General features: G+C 39.0%; 1 protein-coding gene across 1 annotated transcript in view; it reads left to right on the top strand.

The window, feature by feature from the left end:
* Nucleotides 1–19,756, top strand: part of gfra4b (GDNF family receptor alpha 4b) — a 60,932-nt gene that overhangs the window by 14,204 nt on the left and 26,972 nt on the right. Inside the window, exons 2-3 of the mRNA XM_054597129.1 lie at nucleotides 6,402–6,525; nucleotides 7,682–7,872. Of these exons, the coding sequence (XP_054453104.1) occupies nucleotides 6,402–6,525; nucleotides 7,682–7,872 (315 nt within the window). The remainder of the gene's footprint in view (nucleotides 1–6,401; nucleotides 6,526–7,681; nucleotides 7,873–19,756) is intronic.

Below are 19,756 nucleotides of genomic sequence, written 5' to 3'. Positions count from 1 at the left end.
TCAGCCTGGTCTCTGAGGCTGTTAGCTGTGCTAACCAATCTGCTGTAATTTCCTAAACATGATTACTTCATTAACCCTAAGGCCAAGATCTACAGCCAACTTGAGCCCAGCGTGGAAAAAAAGGAAGCCCTCTCAATTCTTTTGAATGGAGCCAGTAGTATCATATTTCATAGTATCATAGATTGCTGTGCAGCATCTGATAGACCTTTAAATGCATTAATCTATTACTCCAACTGGATTCACTGGATTGTATTTGTCTTGATTCTAACTGATTGACAAGCTGCAGCCATACACTGTATATGAGAAGTGGAAAAAGTCCCCGTGACGTAACCAATTGGTTTGTGTGATGCCCTTTTAAGGCCTCAAGATCAACATTTCGCCTTCTTCATCTTCGTTTTTTGCTGGTCATCTTGGTCTTTTGCAACAAGGCTTGACATAAGAGGTTGGAGCTAAGTTCAATCTAACACAAAATAAGAAATTTTTAGGCGACCAATATGTTACAATTAACCGTCATGAACTGAAAACACACTGTGAAATGTTTAAGTTTTAAGTTAATAACACGGACGTTCCCAGACCGGACAATGCTGGGGTAGCAACCTGTCAATCAAAAGGTAGCCCGCCCTTAAGCATACACTCCTTTTATTGCTGTTTTACTCTAAATGGGACCATAATTTACTAAATAAACATCATGCTTTATTGAAAAGTTGAAACAAGCAATTGAGACCATAAACTTATGTTTGCAATGTTTACTAAGGTAATTAATGAAGTTAGAGGTGGGGTCATTTTCTCATAGACTTCTATACAATCTGACTTCATTTTGCAACCAGAGGAGTCGCCCCCTGATGGCCTTTAAAAAGAATGCAAGTTAAAGGCACATCTGCATTGGCTTCATTTTTCAGAACTGGAGGTTGCCACTTGGCTGCAACTAACTGTGGCTACGTATCAAACTCACAGCATGAGGGCTTGATGAGTCCAGATGCTTCCTAATATCCAAGACCTGACTTGGCTACATCCAAATTACATTCAGTCTAACTGGGTCCAATAATGTCCTGTTGTCCTGCCACAGGTATTGATCTTTGGGTCACATTTAATTCCTAAGTGGTTCCGCTCTGATCATTCTGTGCATCATAATGATAGAAGCAATACAGAGCATTTTTTTTTGCAATATACAAAAGTATTTTGTCAGACATTGTGCTCCTTTCAAAAACTTTTCTAGAGGTATTTTGCTAGACAGCATTCCAACAGTGAAACAAATGGTCATGATTTGAGCATTCAGAGTCCACTGTTCCAAAAGTATTTCAACTTCGAGCGGAATACACTTCAATTTGGTTTTCAATTGTAGCATCGCTTCCCACGAACATCTGCTCGGTGCTTCTAGCTCAGAAAGACGTGTGCGGTATACAGCAGGAAGTGTCATAGAAATAGACCAAGTAGCCATTTATAAAGACACCAAAATCTGCACACATTCTTGCAAACACCGACACGTATTTTGGTTTGTGCACACACATTCAAAAACCCCAGGAGGATGAATTATGGATCTTAAAACACAGAGCTGTTGATCCAGGTGCCATCTGATTATTTTTGGCCACCAGGAGTGTCAGGAAATTAGTGATAGATGTTCAAGGATAACCTTATCACCCCCTTAAACCTACCACAGAGATAGATTGCCCCTGCTGCTGCAACAAAAAGAAGTGTCATGAATTTAACATCTGGCAGTGTCAGTGTTACCTGATCTTCTTGCTCTTTTTCTAAGTCACTACTAATCTTTAATTACGTGAGTGATAATAGCTGAACCCTGAGGGGAAAGAAAGGGGAATACACTGCAATTGAGCTGAAAATAAGGAACAGATGCATCTGTCCTAAATTCAGCTGTTAAAGAAAGGATGGATTGGTGGGAAAAAAACCAACACACACCTTTGTGACTGCTTTGGTGTCTTCACTGTGCTTGTTATTAGAACCCTATTAAGATAACTTTTTGAACAGTTGCTTGATTAATTCAGTAGCGTCCTCTCTTTTCCTCTCCGTGTATACGTCTGTTCATGCATATTTGCGTGCGTGTCTGTTTGCGCCTGTGACTGTGTGGTCCAAATTAGGTTTAAGTCACAACTAGGCATCCGCAGAGAAATAACATAACCTTCCACGCAGTATGCATGAGACACACCATCTGTTGTGTTGAGGGGTAACAGAGTCACCGTCTGTGCAAATGCCCGCCATGCAGTCTTGCACGGTTTGAGCACTGCTCTGTTTGGCATGGCACTGGCTGTGAAACACCCTTCTCAGTACGCCGTGTCTGCATGCACCCAAACTTTACTACATGTTTAACAAATACTGGAGTCCCTGTTCATCAAATACTGGTGATGACAAGGTAGATTTCCTCCCCTGGCATTTAAAAAGAGACTCTTCTGCCAATATTGGCTGGCCTGCAGACATTAAAGCTTTATTAACCAGATCAAGCCTCTTCAAATATTGAAGAACGAGACATGACACTTCTGGTGCAGAGAAAAAAGTTCTTCCAAGTTGTTTCAAGTGTGTCCTATATTGGTCTACTGAATTGGAAGAAAGAGAGAGAGAGAGGAAGTATCCCAGGGGTTCACACAGAACAGGAACCACTCTGTTCGCAATCAAGTATAGACATGACGTCACTGTCCTGGGAGCAGAATGTAAGGCCTGCTTCTTAGTAGACGGTGTGAATGTTTGAAGGTGTAGAAAGAAGTCCTGAAACACATGTGACAAGAACCATTACTGCTCACTGCAACACAAACTCCTGTCTCCACTTCCCCCCCACCTTTCTTCCTTAGAAGGAGAGTTATTTTCTTGTGTTTGTCTGCTGGGCCAACACAGATATTTAAAAAATGTTGACATAAATAAGAGAACAAAATATATAAGCTTTGCAAGGATTATTTCTTGCTGCAGACTTTCCAGTTGTGTCAGATGATTGACAGTAGTTGAAGTGTAACTCAATGCACACCCTGAAACAACATTTATCATCTTCCCAGTGAAGAAACAGCATTAAAACGATGAAGGCTTTATGTTTACTCTGATGGATTAGCCGGCCTGGGAAATGTTAAAAGTCTGTGAAACTGTTTTACCACGCTACGCACGAATGAATGGCAGCTAAAATATTCTGAAAGAAGGACAGCAAAGCTCTGATTTCTCAAATGATGGTAATAAGTAAAGAAGAGAAACAATTAAGACAACTAATTAAAACTAGAATTATCGCCTCAAGGTTGTATGCCTAATACAAAAAGACACCAATCAAGTTACAGTTTAATTCCACTGTCTGTCCAAAATGTCACCACTTCATCATTTTGTACTATTAGAATTTGTTCAAAATTGTCATAATTCATGAATAAATTCATGAGTTATGACTAAAAAACGTGTTCTGTGGGGTCACAGTGACATTTGACCACCAAAATCTAATCAGCTCCTTGAGTCCAAGTGCATGTTTGAGCCAGATTTAAAGAAATGTAATAAAAATGAATTCATTATAACTAATTGATGGCTTACTTCCATTTAGCTGTTCAGAGTTCTGATATTGTGCATGTGAGATCACTGGCTTGGCTTACTGAGACACTTTAATGGAACAGAGCCTTTTGGTTAATGTTATAAACTGAACCTCTACCTTTCCTACTACACCAAGTCAAAATGTCTGAATAAAGGTTACAGGGCATTTGGTGACCTCATGTTAAGTCAAGCCTTATGAGGAACTAAATTAGGTTCAATCAGCCAAAATAAATGGAAACACCTGTGATGTGGTGTGTCAGAGCTCTAAAACCTCCACGGACAAAATCCCCCAAACTAACAAAAACTAAATATGCATGCATCAAATGGGACACTCTTCTTTGAAGCTAAAAGGGAAATGAGGCCGCTATGCTCTTTGGTTTGTCATGCGGAAGATAGAAGTCTCCAATTTGGCAGAGAGCAAAGCTGTAAAATGCCTCCAACAAATACTTACAAAGCCCCTCTTCATCACCCCAGTTCTGGCACTTTGACATAGCAGTGATGATAGGTAACTAATGATGATAACTAATCCCTCATTAATGTCGTGTCGTGTACCATGTGCTGCGGCTCACTAAGATAGGAAATCAATGTACCTTTGCCTGAAGCAAGAACTGAGAGCTGTCCATCTCCCATGTTTAAACAGCCCGTACTCTCCATCGTGAATGATTGTTAGTGAAGTAAGAGATCCTGAACCTATTGACAGTAACTCAATACCCCCTAGGGCAAAAAAATGTTTTATGAGCAGGGGCTTTGGTTTAAGAGATTGATCTGTGCCACATACCTGCTGGAGGAATCACAGCCCAGGTGATGCAGATCACATTAGGTTGGTGTTTGTAATTTGTGGATAAGATAACTAAACCCCTCTGCATTCCCAATCCACTGGGATGGAGCCAAAGACTTAAATGGTTCAGAAGAAAATAAACATTTTCTCTCTAATTCTCCCTAAACCGTTGATAGGGCTTTTTCATTCTTGCAACATTTAATGTTGATTTGAATTACAAATGCAGATGCACACTGCAAATATGTACTTTACCCGAAGCTCCCTAAGGCACTGAGTCGCTCTTTAAAGATTCAAAAAGCATTTTCAGCGTCCATCTTCCCCACATTTAAGCACTAATTCCCAATGGAGATGGTAATATATTGTTCCAAATATTCTCATTGCAAGCTTGTTAGGGAGTTAAAATTACAATCATTGAGGCGTAAAGACATTTTACAGTTACAGTCTTTCCAATTTGAGGCCTAAGCTGAAAAAAAAAAAAAAAAAAAAAAAAAAAAGAGAAACTTTAAACAACTGAGGCTCTGGAAATGCGTAATATGCCAGCTCGTGTAATTCCAGTGAAGCATGATATCAGAGCAGCCATGAATGGCAGTAAAGATAACACCAGCAGGCTGAAATGGCTCTTCAGAGGTCTTCATTCGGTCTTTGGTACACAACTGGATCATCCTTTTGGACCCCTCTTGTTGCTTTACAGACACTGACACACATAGAGTAAAGCACACACACTGAGCATGGTTGTTCCAACATGGTGACCCCTTGTTATCTGCTCCACGCCAGCTTTGTTTGCATGGATCATCTGGAAACTCCATTTGTTGTTGCCGGTTAGAAGACGCACTAAAAAGGGGGTGAGTCAACAAACTCCAATGCACATCCCGGCCCGCTGATGTTCTCTTCAAGAGCTTCTGAACCATAAAATGAACAGATGGTGCGAAAGTTGAATTCTTAGAGCTGAAGAATCAATAACTGTCGGTTTCAAAACAGTGAACAGCTCTGAAAATGGAGCCGTGCAGCTCTGGTATTCGTAGTGACCAGGAACTGGATCCACCTCTCTGTGGGGGCCAAAAGTTTTTGCTTTTCAAAGGAACTCAAGGGAAAAACCTTAAACAGCTGAGGATAAAAGAAGCTACTTTTTTTATACAAAACATATTTGGAAACTTTCACCGACACCACAGGCTGTCCACCTGACTTTCTGGTAGCAGTCTTTCCCTCCTGTTAACATTAGAAATGTGTTCATTGTTATAATTTAATAGAGGCTAAGAGTCAATATGGCCAATTTCGCTGGCTCGCCATCTAAAGCTATCCGACTTGGGAAGGAAGCCACAAGAAAGGACTGCCTGTCTGTCTGCATTTTATTGTATAACAAATTGGAGATGTGCTGTCGACATGTATTTGGACTATGAGCACTCAAACTTTGTGCACAGGAAACCAGAAATGAAAAAGGTTTCTGTCTGAGAGTGTCCTGAATCTGCCTCTTCTGGGAGTTTCTTGTATCAATATTAATCTTTTGTTTGATTTTCTGGGAGACCTGAAAGACTTCTGCTGGCGCAGTCATCACCTTCACAACGGAACGGTTATAGGCTACATAGGCGGCTGTGGCACATGAGGTAGAGCGCTTGACCCGCAACCACAAGGTCAGTGGCTCAAACCCCTTTACAGGCAACATGCCGAGGTGTCCTTGAGCGAGACACCCAACCCCAAAATTGCTCCCCGGGCGCTTCATTGTAGCCCACTGCTCCTCCGGGATGGGTCAAATGCAGAGAACCGAATTTCCCCATTGTGGGACTAATAAAGGCTTAATTATTATTATTATTGATCATGAAGACGTAGATCTCACATGTACGCTTTTAACACATTTGAATCAGAAGAGTGACATTTCACAACAGAAGCAAAACAAATGATTAAACGAGACCAGACTGGATCATTAAGCTATCCCAAATGTAAACACAAATGCAACCTAAAATAAAATAGGATAAAATAGGGTTTTCAACACTTTAGCTCAAACTGCCAACTCACTTTCCTTTATAAGCTCTCTGCAACAAAAATCACACTTCATATTATATCAGCAAAACTCAATGACAATTCCAGCACAAACAGCCCTCACTCTCTCCCTCCCTCTTGGCAGTGGTTCTTCCCGGCAGCAGTCAGCATCTCTCCAGCAGCGGACTCAAGGACTTGAGCTTCCACCTCGACGCGCAACAGAAGGCTCTCCCTCACGATAGCGGACCTCACAGCGCAAAGAACAACTTGTGTTAAACCTTGAGCTGATGATAAGGGAATAAATTACACAAATTATGAAATGGCAAGTCAATAGAAAACCCTCATGAAAACCAGATCAAATGCTTTAGGCTATACTACAGTTTTTTTGTGATATTATATAAAATCTTTAGGATGAAACATCAAATCAAATGGAATGTGAAATGGAGCGAAATAATATATAATATAATAAATAATATTATTTTAGACTCTGTTAATGTTATTACCATAAATTGAAGAAGTATTAAGATCTTTTAAAAGAAAAAGCTTAATTAAAAATTCTGATTATTTGTATTGCCTCCACATGTCTCTCAACATAGTGAGACGTGAATCAGTGCTAACAGTGCAAACAATGACAACAGCGCTGACAGAGCTAACGGCGTTTACCTGGGGGGGAACCGGAGGGTGGCTGCTACACTTCTGCAACTACGCTGTCAGCTGTAACTGTTTAAGTAAAAGTAGAAATACCACAGTGAAGAAATACTCTTCATAAGTTACTCTTTACAATTAAAGACCTGCATTTAACATTTTAAGTAAATGTGCAAACCTATTAACATCAAAAAACACCTAAAGTACCTAGTAAAATCACTCATTATGCAGAATGGCCCATTTCCGAATAATTGGATACTATATCATTATATTATAATGAATATTGATGCATTAATGTGTTCATTACTTTAATGTAAAGAATGGGTTGATTTCAATAATTTTATATACTGCTAGCTTGTGAATTTTCCCCTTGTCTAAACCTTTAATAACAAATCATATTTTTAATTGTTGATTGTGTTTTGCAAAGTTACTAATAACTAAAGTTAACAAATAAATGTAGTGGAGTAAAAGGCAGGACAGTTCCTCCTGAGATGTAGTGGAGTAGAAGTATAAAGCAGCAGAAAATGGAAATACTTAAGTAAAGTACAAGTACCTCACAAATGTATTAAGTACAGCACTTGAATAAATGTACTTAGTTACTTTCCACAACTGGCTATAACATTATAAAATATACCACAAAGCAGGTTAAGATCACTATAAATAATAAATGAGTGCCAATACGGTTTATGTGCTGTTTGAACCTCATGTCTCTTTAGTAGCAGACTGTTTAATGTCATTTCCAGCACAGACAGCCCTCACTCTCTCCCTCCCTCTTGGCAGTGGTTCTTCCCGGCAGCAGTCAGCATCTCTCCAGCAGCGACTCAAGGACTTGAGCTTCCACCTCGACTCGCAACAGAAGGCTCTCCTCCCGACAGCGGACCTCACAGCAAAGGACAACTTTCCCTCCTTACGCATGGCTCTGGCTTTGCGCAAAACGTGCGACTGTAGTAGCAACGTCTTGGAAGAAACCGGTGGGATTTTAAGAAAATAAAAGACACATCGACAAGAAACTGGAAAAAAAAAAAGATTTGAGGATTTGTTTTCAAGACATTAATCTCCCTGTGCCAATAATGATCTCTGCGCGCATTACAGGATATCATCTTGTCGCCGTGTAGTCAGAGAGCTGAAGGCTGCGTGGAGGTCTTTATCTGAATTCCCATTTCACACAGAGATGGATCTGTGGGGATTTTATCTGTTTCATCTCATAACTTTAGGTAAGTGAAGACTTGTCTTTGAAAGAAATGAATAAATGTAACAAATGTTGGAATTGTGTGGCTTCATCAGCGGAAGAAAATAATCCAACCTGCTCCCTAACTAGTTTCATTAATCTCATCCAATTAGTTAAATAGAAGGACTTTATCGGTCGTTTCTTCCATTCATCTTTTGAAGAAGAGAGAAATAACGTAAAAAAAAACCCGCACTTTGTATAATTTAATGATTGTATAATTTAAGAACATGATTTTCCTTTGGGAGATCAGCTGGGTTGTACAGCATGTGTTTATGTGTGTGCGTACTTGAATGTGTGCACGTATGTGTGTGTGCGCACATAAAAACGCTCCTTTATTCCCCCATGGGGTCAGTGTGTTGATTATATGTTTGCCCTTCTTGGTTATGCATATTTACTCACTGCAGAATCCCATGTCCACATTTTAGGTATGCTACATTGTGTCAGAAAATATTGATCATCTATTCAATACCTTTTCACCCATACACCTCATTATATGTGTACTTACTATATGGATTCAAAGTTTCATGTGACACTTGCGTTATTGTTTAATCTAGTACACCCTATAATAGTCAACATCCCCAGCACTACATCAGTCATTGCAGTGTCACTGAGCTACCTCCTCTCCATGGAATTGAGCAAATCTGGAATATTGATTTTTGTTGCAACACTCCACAGTCTTAAGAGAGGAGAGCTGCCTGTTGTTGGCTCACACTGTCTCTTTGTCACCATACACAAATGTGTCAATCTCAATCCTACTGCGATGGTCCTAACTGATATAATTATACCCACACTAATGGTCATGGCACCAGCGATGATCATTCTCCTTTTAATTACTATACTTCTAAACAAAGGCAGGAATATGCTTTATTCATAAATATCCTATTCGGAGGTCTCAATTAGAGGAATGAATGGCGTAAGAAATGCTGAATGGAAACGAATGCAGTTTGCTTTTTGAATCAGCTTTTCTCTCCGTAATGCCATTTGACGGTCACATTTATTTGGTTATGATTTGGCTGGTAATGGCTGATTAGAGACAGAAGGGGACAGTTTTGTTCTCCAGCCATATGCCTGGAAACAACTCAAGTCTCTTGTGCGTGTTTTTACAAACCTGCATATTTAAATGTTGCAATAAATACAGCAGTATTTCTCTACTCAAGATAAATTACTGAGAAACCCGATGCTGATTCTAGGCGGTTTAGCCATCTGCTCAAATCAATTAGCCAACACCAAACTGCAAAAGGTCAGAAACTGTTTGGATGACTGAACCTATTAATGTGGCATTCTGGGCAGTTTCTGTGACTTCCAATCTCCACAATTTTCCAGAGAGAGCTGGGGGGAAAAAAAGCAAACATCATGAACCTTATTTCTCAGCTGGGGGTAGTGGATATTTGAGGGCTTGGCATTGTTGGACCATTTCTTGGCTTTTGCTGCCTGTCTTTGTTGGGTAAAAATCTTTTTGCAACATTTAAACATTTTCTGTTTGGTTATTTGAGGTCACTTTTTACTTTTCGAACACAGAGCCAGACAATGTTAAAGTTTCTTTTTCAGAAGAAATGCACAATAATCTTGAATTGTATCTCTATCTATCTTTATCTATTTGCAAGTATCCAAGACAATTAGGCATTGTGAGGCCTTTGTCAATGCAGATGCCAAAATTGTAAAACGGTTACATATGTGTCATCAATTTTATTTTCAAAATAATGTCAAAAGAATCCTTGTAATAAATACGTAAGGGCTGAGGTGATTTTTTTTTCAAGAAAAAAATGCTAAATATTCACTGTTACTACTGCTGAACTGAATATCTTTTGACTTTTGACTGTTCTGTCTGACATTTGAAGATGTCATCTTAGGTTTGGAAATTGTGATGTGTATTTGCTCACATTTTGTGGGCAAAAGGTTTTGTCTATTCAATTTATAAAGGACGAGATTACAGTCCTAATTTTCCATCAATGCAAATCAACCAATATTTCTATAACAAGCTTGGTTTAGTAAAGCTTGCTCATTAGATATGTGATCCATGTTGGTCTAAGATATGACATGAACCTCTAGAGTGATGATCATCAGGTCCTGACAAAGACATTAATCTAGCAGAAGGTCAGTATATACATTCAGAGGAGTTGGAACAAACTGGATCACTGTGGCCCCCGCCGTTATGAAAAATAAAAATGAATCCCAGGCAAGTAGTTGTCTGTCCCAAGCTTTGATCTTATCAGAATGATAAATGTGCACCGGGACTCACTTTGACAGATCCACACAGAGGCTCGAAATTATATAGACTTAAGCACAAAGTCTTTTCTTTTTTTTTAGATAAGCATTTTCCTGCTGTATCAACTAAAAATGGTTGAAAGGGCACAAACCTCACATGGTGACCATTTCATATCAAGTGTCAATTATAATGCAAGGTGAGTGCATTTGATATTAATGGGTCAAACTGACCGCCAGAGGAGTGATCTCTAGTGGCACTCAAACTGGTAGAGGTCGCAGGGAAAAACCAGTAGCAGCTAACACAGATATGCAAATTGGGTATTAACTCTTCTAATAATTTACATTTTTCTGATGAAGGCCTGCCATAGATTTTTAGTTTGTCTTCTGATTTTTTTGTACTTTAAACTCCTTTCTCAATCAGAGCTGCTTTATAACTGCAACAGAGACCAGTTTCATCCTACCATCAAGCTATATTTTTTGATTTAATGGTTTTGACATTGTGGGATATGACCTGCGTCTTTAATGGAGACAGATAAGTACTGCCAAGCATGCTATTACCTAGCATATTGGCTGGCCTCTTGCAGGGGATTTGTCATGAATCTCATTTGAAGCAGGCAGTAGCCATGGCGGATATGCAGCCATTCACAAGCGCATGCTGTATTCAGGTGCGACAGATAGGTCAGTCATTCTGGTCCCAGTAAAATACTGGCATTACTGGTCTGAGGAGATAGTGTGACCTTGACTATGGGGGTTACACCACAACATTAATACCACTTTTACCGCATTTATGAGACACAATGTATTTGAACCTTCATACCTGCTGTTGGTCAGGGTTAAATACTTGGTTGTAGCTGTGCCCAAACTAATAGCATTTCATTGCATTTTTTAAATTAATTTGTCACCTTATCAAACGTTAATAAAAAACACTGACTTTCTGGTCCTATTTAGATATTTTTTGGATTGAGAAGAGCAAAAATTCTGTCTGACATTGCTAGAAAAAAAATGGTTTCATCATTGTTTTATTGGCCCAAATAAGTTCCAAGAGAGGAACTGATACTTTACTTTCTTTATTTATGTAGAACTGTGTCCTGGAACATACTATATAATTTGGACTGATTGTAGGGAAAAGTAGCCTGGCTCCAGACCTCATCGCCATCCACAACATCGGTGTGTTCAGGCATTTAAACGAATGAATTAAAGCGAAACGGCAACTGTGTCTGATTATCAGGCAAAGGAAAATGCAGTACTCAATTGGTACTGTGCACATTGTCCAATTAATTTCTAGCACAGCCCACTCAGTGGTAAGCTGTTCAGCTTGACAAAAAGGTAAAAGCAGTCAAACCTGCAAATATGTAATATAAGGATCGTTTACTTTTGATTGTTAAAGAATAAGGACAAAAGGTACAGTATGTACTAAGTGGGACAATTGAACAATGAATATTCAAATCTTTGGCATTTCTGTACTGACAATTCTTGTGATGTCTCCGCCAACATTTACCAATTTATCTGCATTAAGAACTCGTTTTTAAAGTATTCCCTACCTTAAGTACTATCATATACTGAAGTAAAACAGGCGAGGAAACAAAGGAAACATTTTATGGATTCTGGCATAAATAATAGCTGCAATAATGACTTAATGCATCTTTCCTAATGGAAATAAAACTCTTTAAGGATATGAGTTTTCCATCTAAAGCCTGTCAATATATGTGAGTTACGTTCACTCACTGGCAGAGCTGGGGGTTAAAAGCTTTAGAGACACAATGGCTGTAACACTTTTCCTGTGTGCTACCTCTGTTCTCCTGCCATCGTCAGAGGCCTTCAAAGTGGCTTCGTGTTTTAATAGTGAGGTTTCAAAATCTGCTGTTGACCTGGAACATTGACATTCATCTGATGTCAGTCAGTCGTACGGCTCGGGCCTTTAATGGTGACAGTATTCAATTTCTTACATAATCATCTGCCTATAAAATGAAACTATAATAACTTTAAACAGTACATAAAGTTTGGAATAAAGGCTGCTCGCAGTTGAACGGTTGTAAAGACTGAGGAAAGCAGTGACATTGTCGAGGCCTGCTGGGGGAGGGTTAAAGCCAAAGATGCAGCATTGATTAGGCGTGATGAATGTGGGTGAAAAATAAATTAGTCTGAGTGTGAAGTCCTAATCCATTATTGCAGTCGAGTGCCTCCAGTTATATCACTGTTAACTCATTACTGAATGTGTTTACATTTTGAGATTTATGTGATTGAAGGCACTCTGTTAGGACAAAATGACCAACAACAAGTAATGGGGAGACACAGAATACGACTCCTGTCTATTTCCCATTTATATTTCATGTCTTAGGAGGCTTAGTGGCTTAGTTTGCCAATTAGTGGCTTAGTTTGCCAATAAAAATAAGACAGACTCTAATTGGGAGTTACAATAGATGGTAAAAAGCTATAAAAGCCTCATTGTCGACCATTCCTATTAATACATTTACATTATCTTGTCCGACTGTCTTTATGTTGGACAAGAGAATGTAAAATGTACAACAAAATATGGCCCTCTGAGATCAACTGCTTCAGCAATTTCATTTTCGTATTTTCACATATCATTAATGTATCATAAGTTTCTGATCCCAGACTATTAACCTTTTATTAGGTACAAAATGCCCATGTGAAGTAAAATCTGAGATTTGTTTCTAAATATGTACATGTTAAAAAATAAGTGCTGTAAACATGGGAAAAGTCATGTGAAGGTAGCACTGAATTGAGGATTAACAATGTTTAACTGTTTCTCATCATTTTTGTGTTTAGGATTTTTTGGTGCGGACCTGAAATTAGGCTTGATGATGCACTGAAGCCATCATTAGCAAAGCTCCTCCTCTCCATAAAAAACTAGATTGGATTAGGGCCGGGCAATATGATCTAAAATTGAAATTGCCGGATTACAAAATTAAAAGGGATACTCTACTCAAAACATTAGGTCCAAACCACTACAGCATGAATGTTAACATTCTGCAAAAGAAGCACAAAGCAGTGAGATGGCCAACAAGAAGTAGCGGTTATTCTGTACGTATGTAACCAACCAATTTTCCTATAAATTCATTTTTGTGACTCTAGACTCGGGTCCCAGTGGACAGGTTTTTTTTTTAAGTTACTTTTTAAAAAGGATCAAACTCGATGCATTAGATCCTACATTACCAACAATGCAACTTCATTGTCTACAATTGAGTCAGATGTTTGGGTGTGTCACAATAATGACTAGTGGTGTAACAGACCACTGTCGATCAGCGACTCTGATCTGTGATACGATCCGAACCGTGAGCTTTATGATCCATTCCACTACTAATAATGACTGATCTAGCTCAAGTTTTTTTTAACTCCAAATACCTAGATTTTCCCTGTGGAGCCACAAAAGGCACATATGCCATAGTGATCCCCAATACCTGTAAAGGAGATCTTGGTGTGTAAAATGATATTGTGATTGGTCCCAGGAAACCTGTGCTACTAATGTGTGTATAATGATACTGTAGGCCACTTTAGAACATTAAATGGCACATTGGGGTTACCAAAAATACGTACATGGTTTATTAATATATAAATGCAATGTACAAGCAATGCCTTACACTGGCCCATAGTCCCTGATTAGCATCTTTCTTTCATTTGATTTGTCTTCTAAAGCGTTAAAACATAAGAAAAAACTCAAGACGCAGTGGCTTGTTTTAACAAAAATTCTTCTTGTAACTTTGTAAGATTAAGTTGGGCCATGGGACTGAAACCACTGACAACCGTCTTGGCAAGAGAACCCCGGTGTGGTTAAAGCTGGATGAACAATCAAGCTCCTGGGGAGATGCTTTATGTTCGGAGAAAAACTTGACACTTTGTGGTCTTAAATCAATCTACCAAACAGTACATTTTGTTTTGTTTGATTAAAATGTGTTCTGTGAACTGCTGAGAAAGCAGTTAGTTTCCACCTAGACCAGTTGCATTTTGGGATGAAGTAAAAAACACTGCGAACGGCTAGTCTATAAAAAGATGATGCTGTTCAGTTCCTTGGAGATGTCTCAGGATTAAGTCAATTACACATCTCGGATGGACACGCTATACTATTTATTCTTGATTTCATGCAGTATCTGCTTGCACAAAACACCCTTCCCCCTTTCTTTTGGCTGTCGCAACATGACCCTCAATTATCCTGTTTCTGGTCAGTGTCCGAGCTCTCAGGTCTGATTCTCTGCTAAATATAAGATGATGCCCTCTGTTATACTAGTAGGCTTTGTTGAAAGGTAAGACAGGGAGAGACTTCAAACCGATTGTCTAACTGTCACTCACATGAAAGAAAATAAGTACAACTGGTCATTATCTAAACTCAAGTGACAGTGATATATTCACAGAATGTTTTTTTTTCCTTTAATCTGCATAGCACACTGGATTTAGAACTGCCGCTGATGACCAAGTTTAAAGCAAGAAGGTGAAAATGACACAGTATTTGTATAAGTAGGGCTCCTGATCAGACTAAAAGCAGCATCTCCCATTCCATTAGGCCTGTTAGGAAATTCGGAAAATGTTTCTGAGGTCACGGACATACAGTGGCCTCTAAGGGCCAAACAGAGGCTCATTAACTTGGAGCCTGTCGGTGGTTATCCAGAGAGCAAGACTGTTCCAGACAAGAAGGCACAGCCCCATTGTGACACAATTTCAAATGAGGGGCTTAAACTCCACTTCCAGGCCTCTTGTTGTATTTCTGGGACACTTCTAAATCTATTTGGGGTGAGTAAAGTTTCATGAAGATAGATGGGACAAATTTTGGAAGAGTACATGCGACAAAGGTGCAAGGACATATTTTCCAGTCTCCCTCCTCTAGTTAGCGGAGTGTGAAATTAGTATTTTCATTGCCCACAAGGCCTGCAATACGGCCAGTGACTGAGTAAGCATACTTTTCTTTACTCAGATTTTAAATATATTTTTTTAGATGGACAAACAGCAGCGTGTCATCAGCAATAAGCTTGAAACAACACTGCAGCTTTCTAGACATTGGTGATTCAGCGACGTAGTCCTCTTAAAAATGATAAAACGAGCAGATGAGGACTTTTTTTACGTGTAAATAATGGTGCTCTCTCTCTTATTCGGATGTAATAACCTTCAGTCAATGTTGAACTTCTTTTTGATTAATATAATGACTTTTCTGTTTCCTCTCTGACTTGCTGGCATTAATAACCACAGGGATCAGACAGTGAAGTGAACTTTTGATGCTTTCTTATTTTCCTGCGGTGAAGAGCTACTGTTTCCCACAGTGGTCAGCTTTTTGGCCAGACTTGTACAGCAGTATATCGTAATCACTATTTACCGCTTAAATAAAAGTATGAAAGTTTTGTTATGATTTCCCCAAGTCTCTAACCTCACTTATTTTTGCCATTAACATTGAACGGAAAGTTGTTTGAGTCCTAAAGTGGTGTGAGCCAAAAACTGGAAAAACAGGGTGAGAAAAAGTTTATAAACCAAACTCAAGGCCAACAAATGAGCTTAGACAACAGTACTGGCAAATGATGGATGCAGCATCCTTGTATCATTGTGAACTCAACACAGGTTTTATCACAGGCATGATGAATGAGCTCACTAACTGCGCTTTTGGATATCTGTAGCTGTGCATATGTACTCTATGCCATATTATTGTTATTATTTGATTAAAATAATGGAAACTTTATGGTATTTAATTATGTTTCACTGTTTACATGCACAGGCAAGTGAATTACACTGCAGTTCAGCCAGTAAATGGAATAGTTTCTTATCAGCGTTCCCAGACTACACCATATACCAGCAGAGCTACGGCACCAAGCAGTTTTTCACTGAAATTAATTCGGCATCTTTATGCCTAGGAGGAGCTCTTCAGTTAATCAAATCAGAGAAATCAGCTTGTGGCCTCATCCTAGCCACAATAAAAAAAAGGGATGACTGGAAATGCTTGTTTGCACGATACAAATTCAATTATTGTCTAAACGAGGAATAGTATTAGAAATTGAAATATTATAACGTCCAAGCAATCCATGAAACATCTCAGGCCGCATGTCCTTACTCTAAAAACACGTCACTTTTGCTATGTCCCCTAGGAGTACCGTCGTAACTACCGTAGAGCCTGCCAGGAGAAGAGACATCCGATCTCATCTCAGAGAAAATTATGTTGAGGCTCCCTGAGGTGATAAAATCATGCCATAACTGATTTTGCAAAGTATATTTCATTATTCAGAAGAAAAATCCACCACCACTCTCACATAGAAATAACTAATTATAGGAAAGTTTATTAATACTGATAAGAGCACCATGTTTTATCAGGGCTTCATCAATTGTGTTCACAACCACAGTTGCATTACCATAAAGTTTCCATGTTGCAGTTGCAACATGTTCAAGCTTTTTCCTATTTGTCATTTATTCAATTATTTTTATATTTATTTACTGTTCCAAAAATGCAGTCTAGTGGCTTATAGTTAAGCACTTACAAGAAGGTCCTGGGTTCAAATCCTGGACCTAGTTTGCATGTTCTCCCTTCACTTCTGCACTTGACAATAAATTTCCCCCAGATATGACTATGACCTATCCAGAGCTTCTTTGCCTAAGTGGTTAGAAGATGGATGGATGGATGGATGGCTATCGTTCGATTGAAATGCTATAAATTTGGTCTTTGTGTATCACCATCCTTAATAGAATTAATTATAATAAATGTAGATTGACATGAAAAGGAGAGGGATCCTTGGCATGAATTTCTTCTTTCTCAAAGTTTTGAGAGATTTGCAGCCCACAGGCAAACTAACACCTACAATGTGAAGTGATACTCATGTGGCATTACACCACAAGTGTCCTTTGAGGTTTTTGTAGCAGAAATAAAGCTTTGTTAAGTCCGGGTTTGTAGCAAAAGCTGGCTTTAGATGAAATTTTAGAATTTCTTACAGCCAGTGTCGGTGAGAGAGCTTCTTGGTGAATGCACCTTTTATATTTAACATAGATACAAGACTTGTTGGATTGACTTTTGACTGGAATGTCCGTTATTTCAAGCAGCTCATTCATCTGATCAGTAAAAAGGACTGCAGAGCGTCTTAAGAATTTGCTTTGGCCCGGATATTCAATACATATTTGTGTCCGGTACATTTTGTTCCACCAAGCAACCTCCAGAGCTGATTAGTCAACTTGCTTTGCTGTATAACCTTGTAATGTGGAGATGATATAGGTTGGAAGGTTGTCTGCTCGATTCCTCCAGTATTCAAGGAAAGGAAACATGCCATTACCAAGGCAGCAGACAGGAACCGGCTGGAGGGCACCTGTCTGTGTGAGCTGCAGTGGATTTACAACATCTGCTCGGTGCAGCAGAGAATGCCACCTCCGTTCACCACTACTCGATTAATTATTTCAGACACAGGGAGTGAAGCAGCCAACAAATTGCCAATTGTGTGCACTGAAGATTCCCATCTCACTTTCATCTTAATGACACCAATACTGAATCTCAGGAAGATAAGTTTTTCAATCTTTGTTTAGTTGTCAGGATTATTCGGTGTCTTCAACATTTGTTAGAACTTGAGGCCCAAACTCACTGTAAACTATAATTGGCATGGCTCATTTGAACATCCCAGGACTAGCAGTATTTCAGGAAAACGTTGCTACAAATATTATATTTTGTATATTATAATAAACGTTAGGCTTTTTGTATCACTTTGTTGGAATTGATGAGACTACAAAAACACAGTTGTACAGTGGTGTCACTGGGTGAAGCTCCTCTTACCTCATAAACAATCTTAAATAGTAAAGTACAGCCACCGTCCTGCAGAGAGCACACGTTTTTTGTCTGCCATAAAACTACAAATGGAATTTACGTGACAGCTGCTGTGACCTACCACGGCGGACATTTGTCATTTTAACTAGTTAAAGCGACAGTATTATTATGATTACCACTATTCATTTATAATGCATTTCTTAAATCAAATATCATGCGATGGAGAAAAATCCTTAGCTTTTGATTTAATTTAGCTCTTTCTAAAAAGGTTTACCAGCTGCAGAAAAAACAGCTATGGTCGTTGGAAACTCATTTGACGTTCTAAAAATCGTAAATCGCAAAAATAGTTTGACGTGCATCATGTCACTTTTTGTGTGTTTGCCCATTTAAAACAAAAGGTTAACTTCAGAACACACATGTTCAGTGTGTTTGCAAGCTTCTTATCTGAACATCATTGGATAATACCAAGCCTTCTTATGTTAACATGTGGTTGGAAACTAAGTTGAGCATGTTCTACATCCACAACGTTCTTGGACACAGCAGTACTTCATACGTCTAATTAACGGCCAGTCTGTGACGAGAAGTTGGCCCCACTTGTAAAGGCCTTTGACTCCGTCACCACTTGGTCGATCCAAATCCCTTCCCATCTCCATGCCTTGTTAGTTCCTAATTAATTGGATCAAGACAATGCCACTATGCGTCTGACGGCTCCATGTGGGTGATAACTGTGAAACCAGAGCCACATTCCCATAGATATGCCTCTGGAGAAGAATCACTCCATATTAGGTCCATTGACTCTCTGCCACACAAGTCCTGGGGGATTCAACACTGCTGCTGTGATAAGGAGCAGGAAGACCCTGCTTTGAAAGCTGCAATGGGTTTTGAAGTTATTTTCTTTGGTGCTGTGTCATGATGTATATACAGTACATCTTCACAATGGTTACCATGACGGAAAAACATATCAACATTAACAGTATGTGTTCAAAAGATTTTCATGAAACGTGACATGTTTTGACATTTTTTCTGCAATACCCATTTAATGTATTGAAATATAATAGTTGATTTATTGTTTGTGACAGAGCCAGCCATTGTCAAGCTGGATTCAAATTGCCTTCACACACATATTGGATCCACATGAAACAATGCTTTTTAATTGAAGCTCATTGATATCAGCCTCTCTGGTCACTCTTTTTACGTCGTATCACAGCTGTATTAAGTTACTGCTAATGAACAACCTAGTGGTTAACTTCAAAAACAAGTGTTTGATTGGCGAAATGAGGGGTGGCTTTTATTGTGAAGGAATATGTCACATTTGTCACAGTGGTTAGCCAAAACCGCCAATGTTTTTTTTAAAACGTGTCTACAATGGTAGTTCTCATGTCTTTGTTTGACAGTGGAATTTAAATTTTTGCAAGGGAGTGATGAAGCAAAAATGCACAGCCACAGTGAGCTGATGGATGAAGGGTTAACTCCTCAGTAAGTTAACTTGTTGTGTTGAAACTACCCACACTGTGCATGCAGCATGAATATAGAGTGCGGTTATTAGATTCAATTATTGACTGACTTCTTTATCAAAACAATGCAAATTTGTTTGGCTGCACTGTTAACAGATAAGATCTTCTGTACATTTCACACCAATTTAGCATTATTTAAAAGCTTAAAGGTAGTCCTTAACACTAATTAGAAC

Source organism: Anoplopoma fimbria, chromosome 4 (assembly GCF_027596085.1).
Source record: "Anoplopoma fimbria isolate UVic2021 breed Golden Eagle Sablefish chromosome 4, Afim_UVic_2022, whole genome shotgun sequence".
Taxonomy (NCBI): Eukaryota; Metazoa; Chordata; class Actinopteri; order Perciformes; family Anoplopomatidae; genus Anoplopoma; species Anoplopoma fimbria.
Note: the sequence above shows the minus strand (reverse complement) of the source record. Positions and strands in the feature narration are given on the sequence as shown.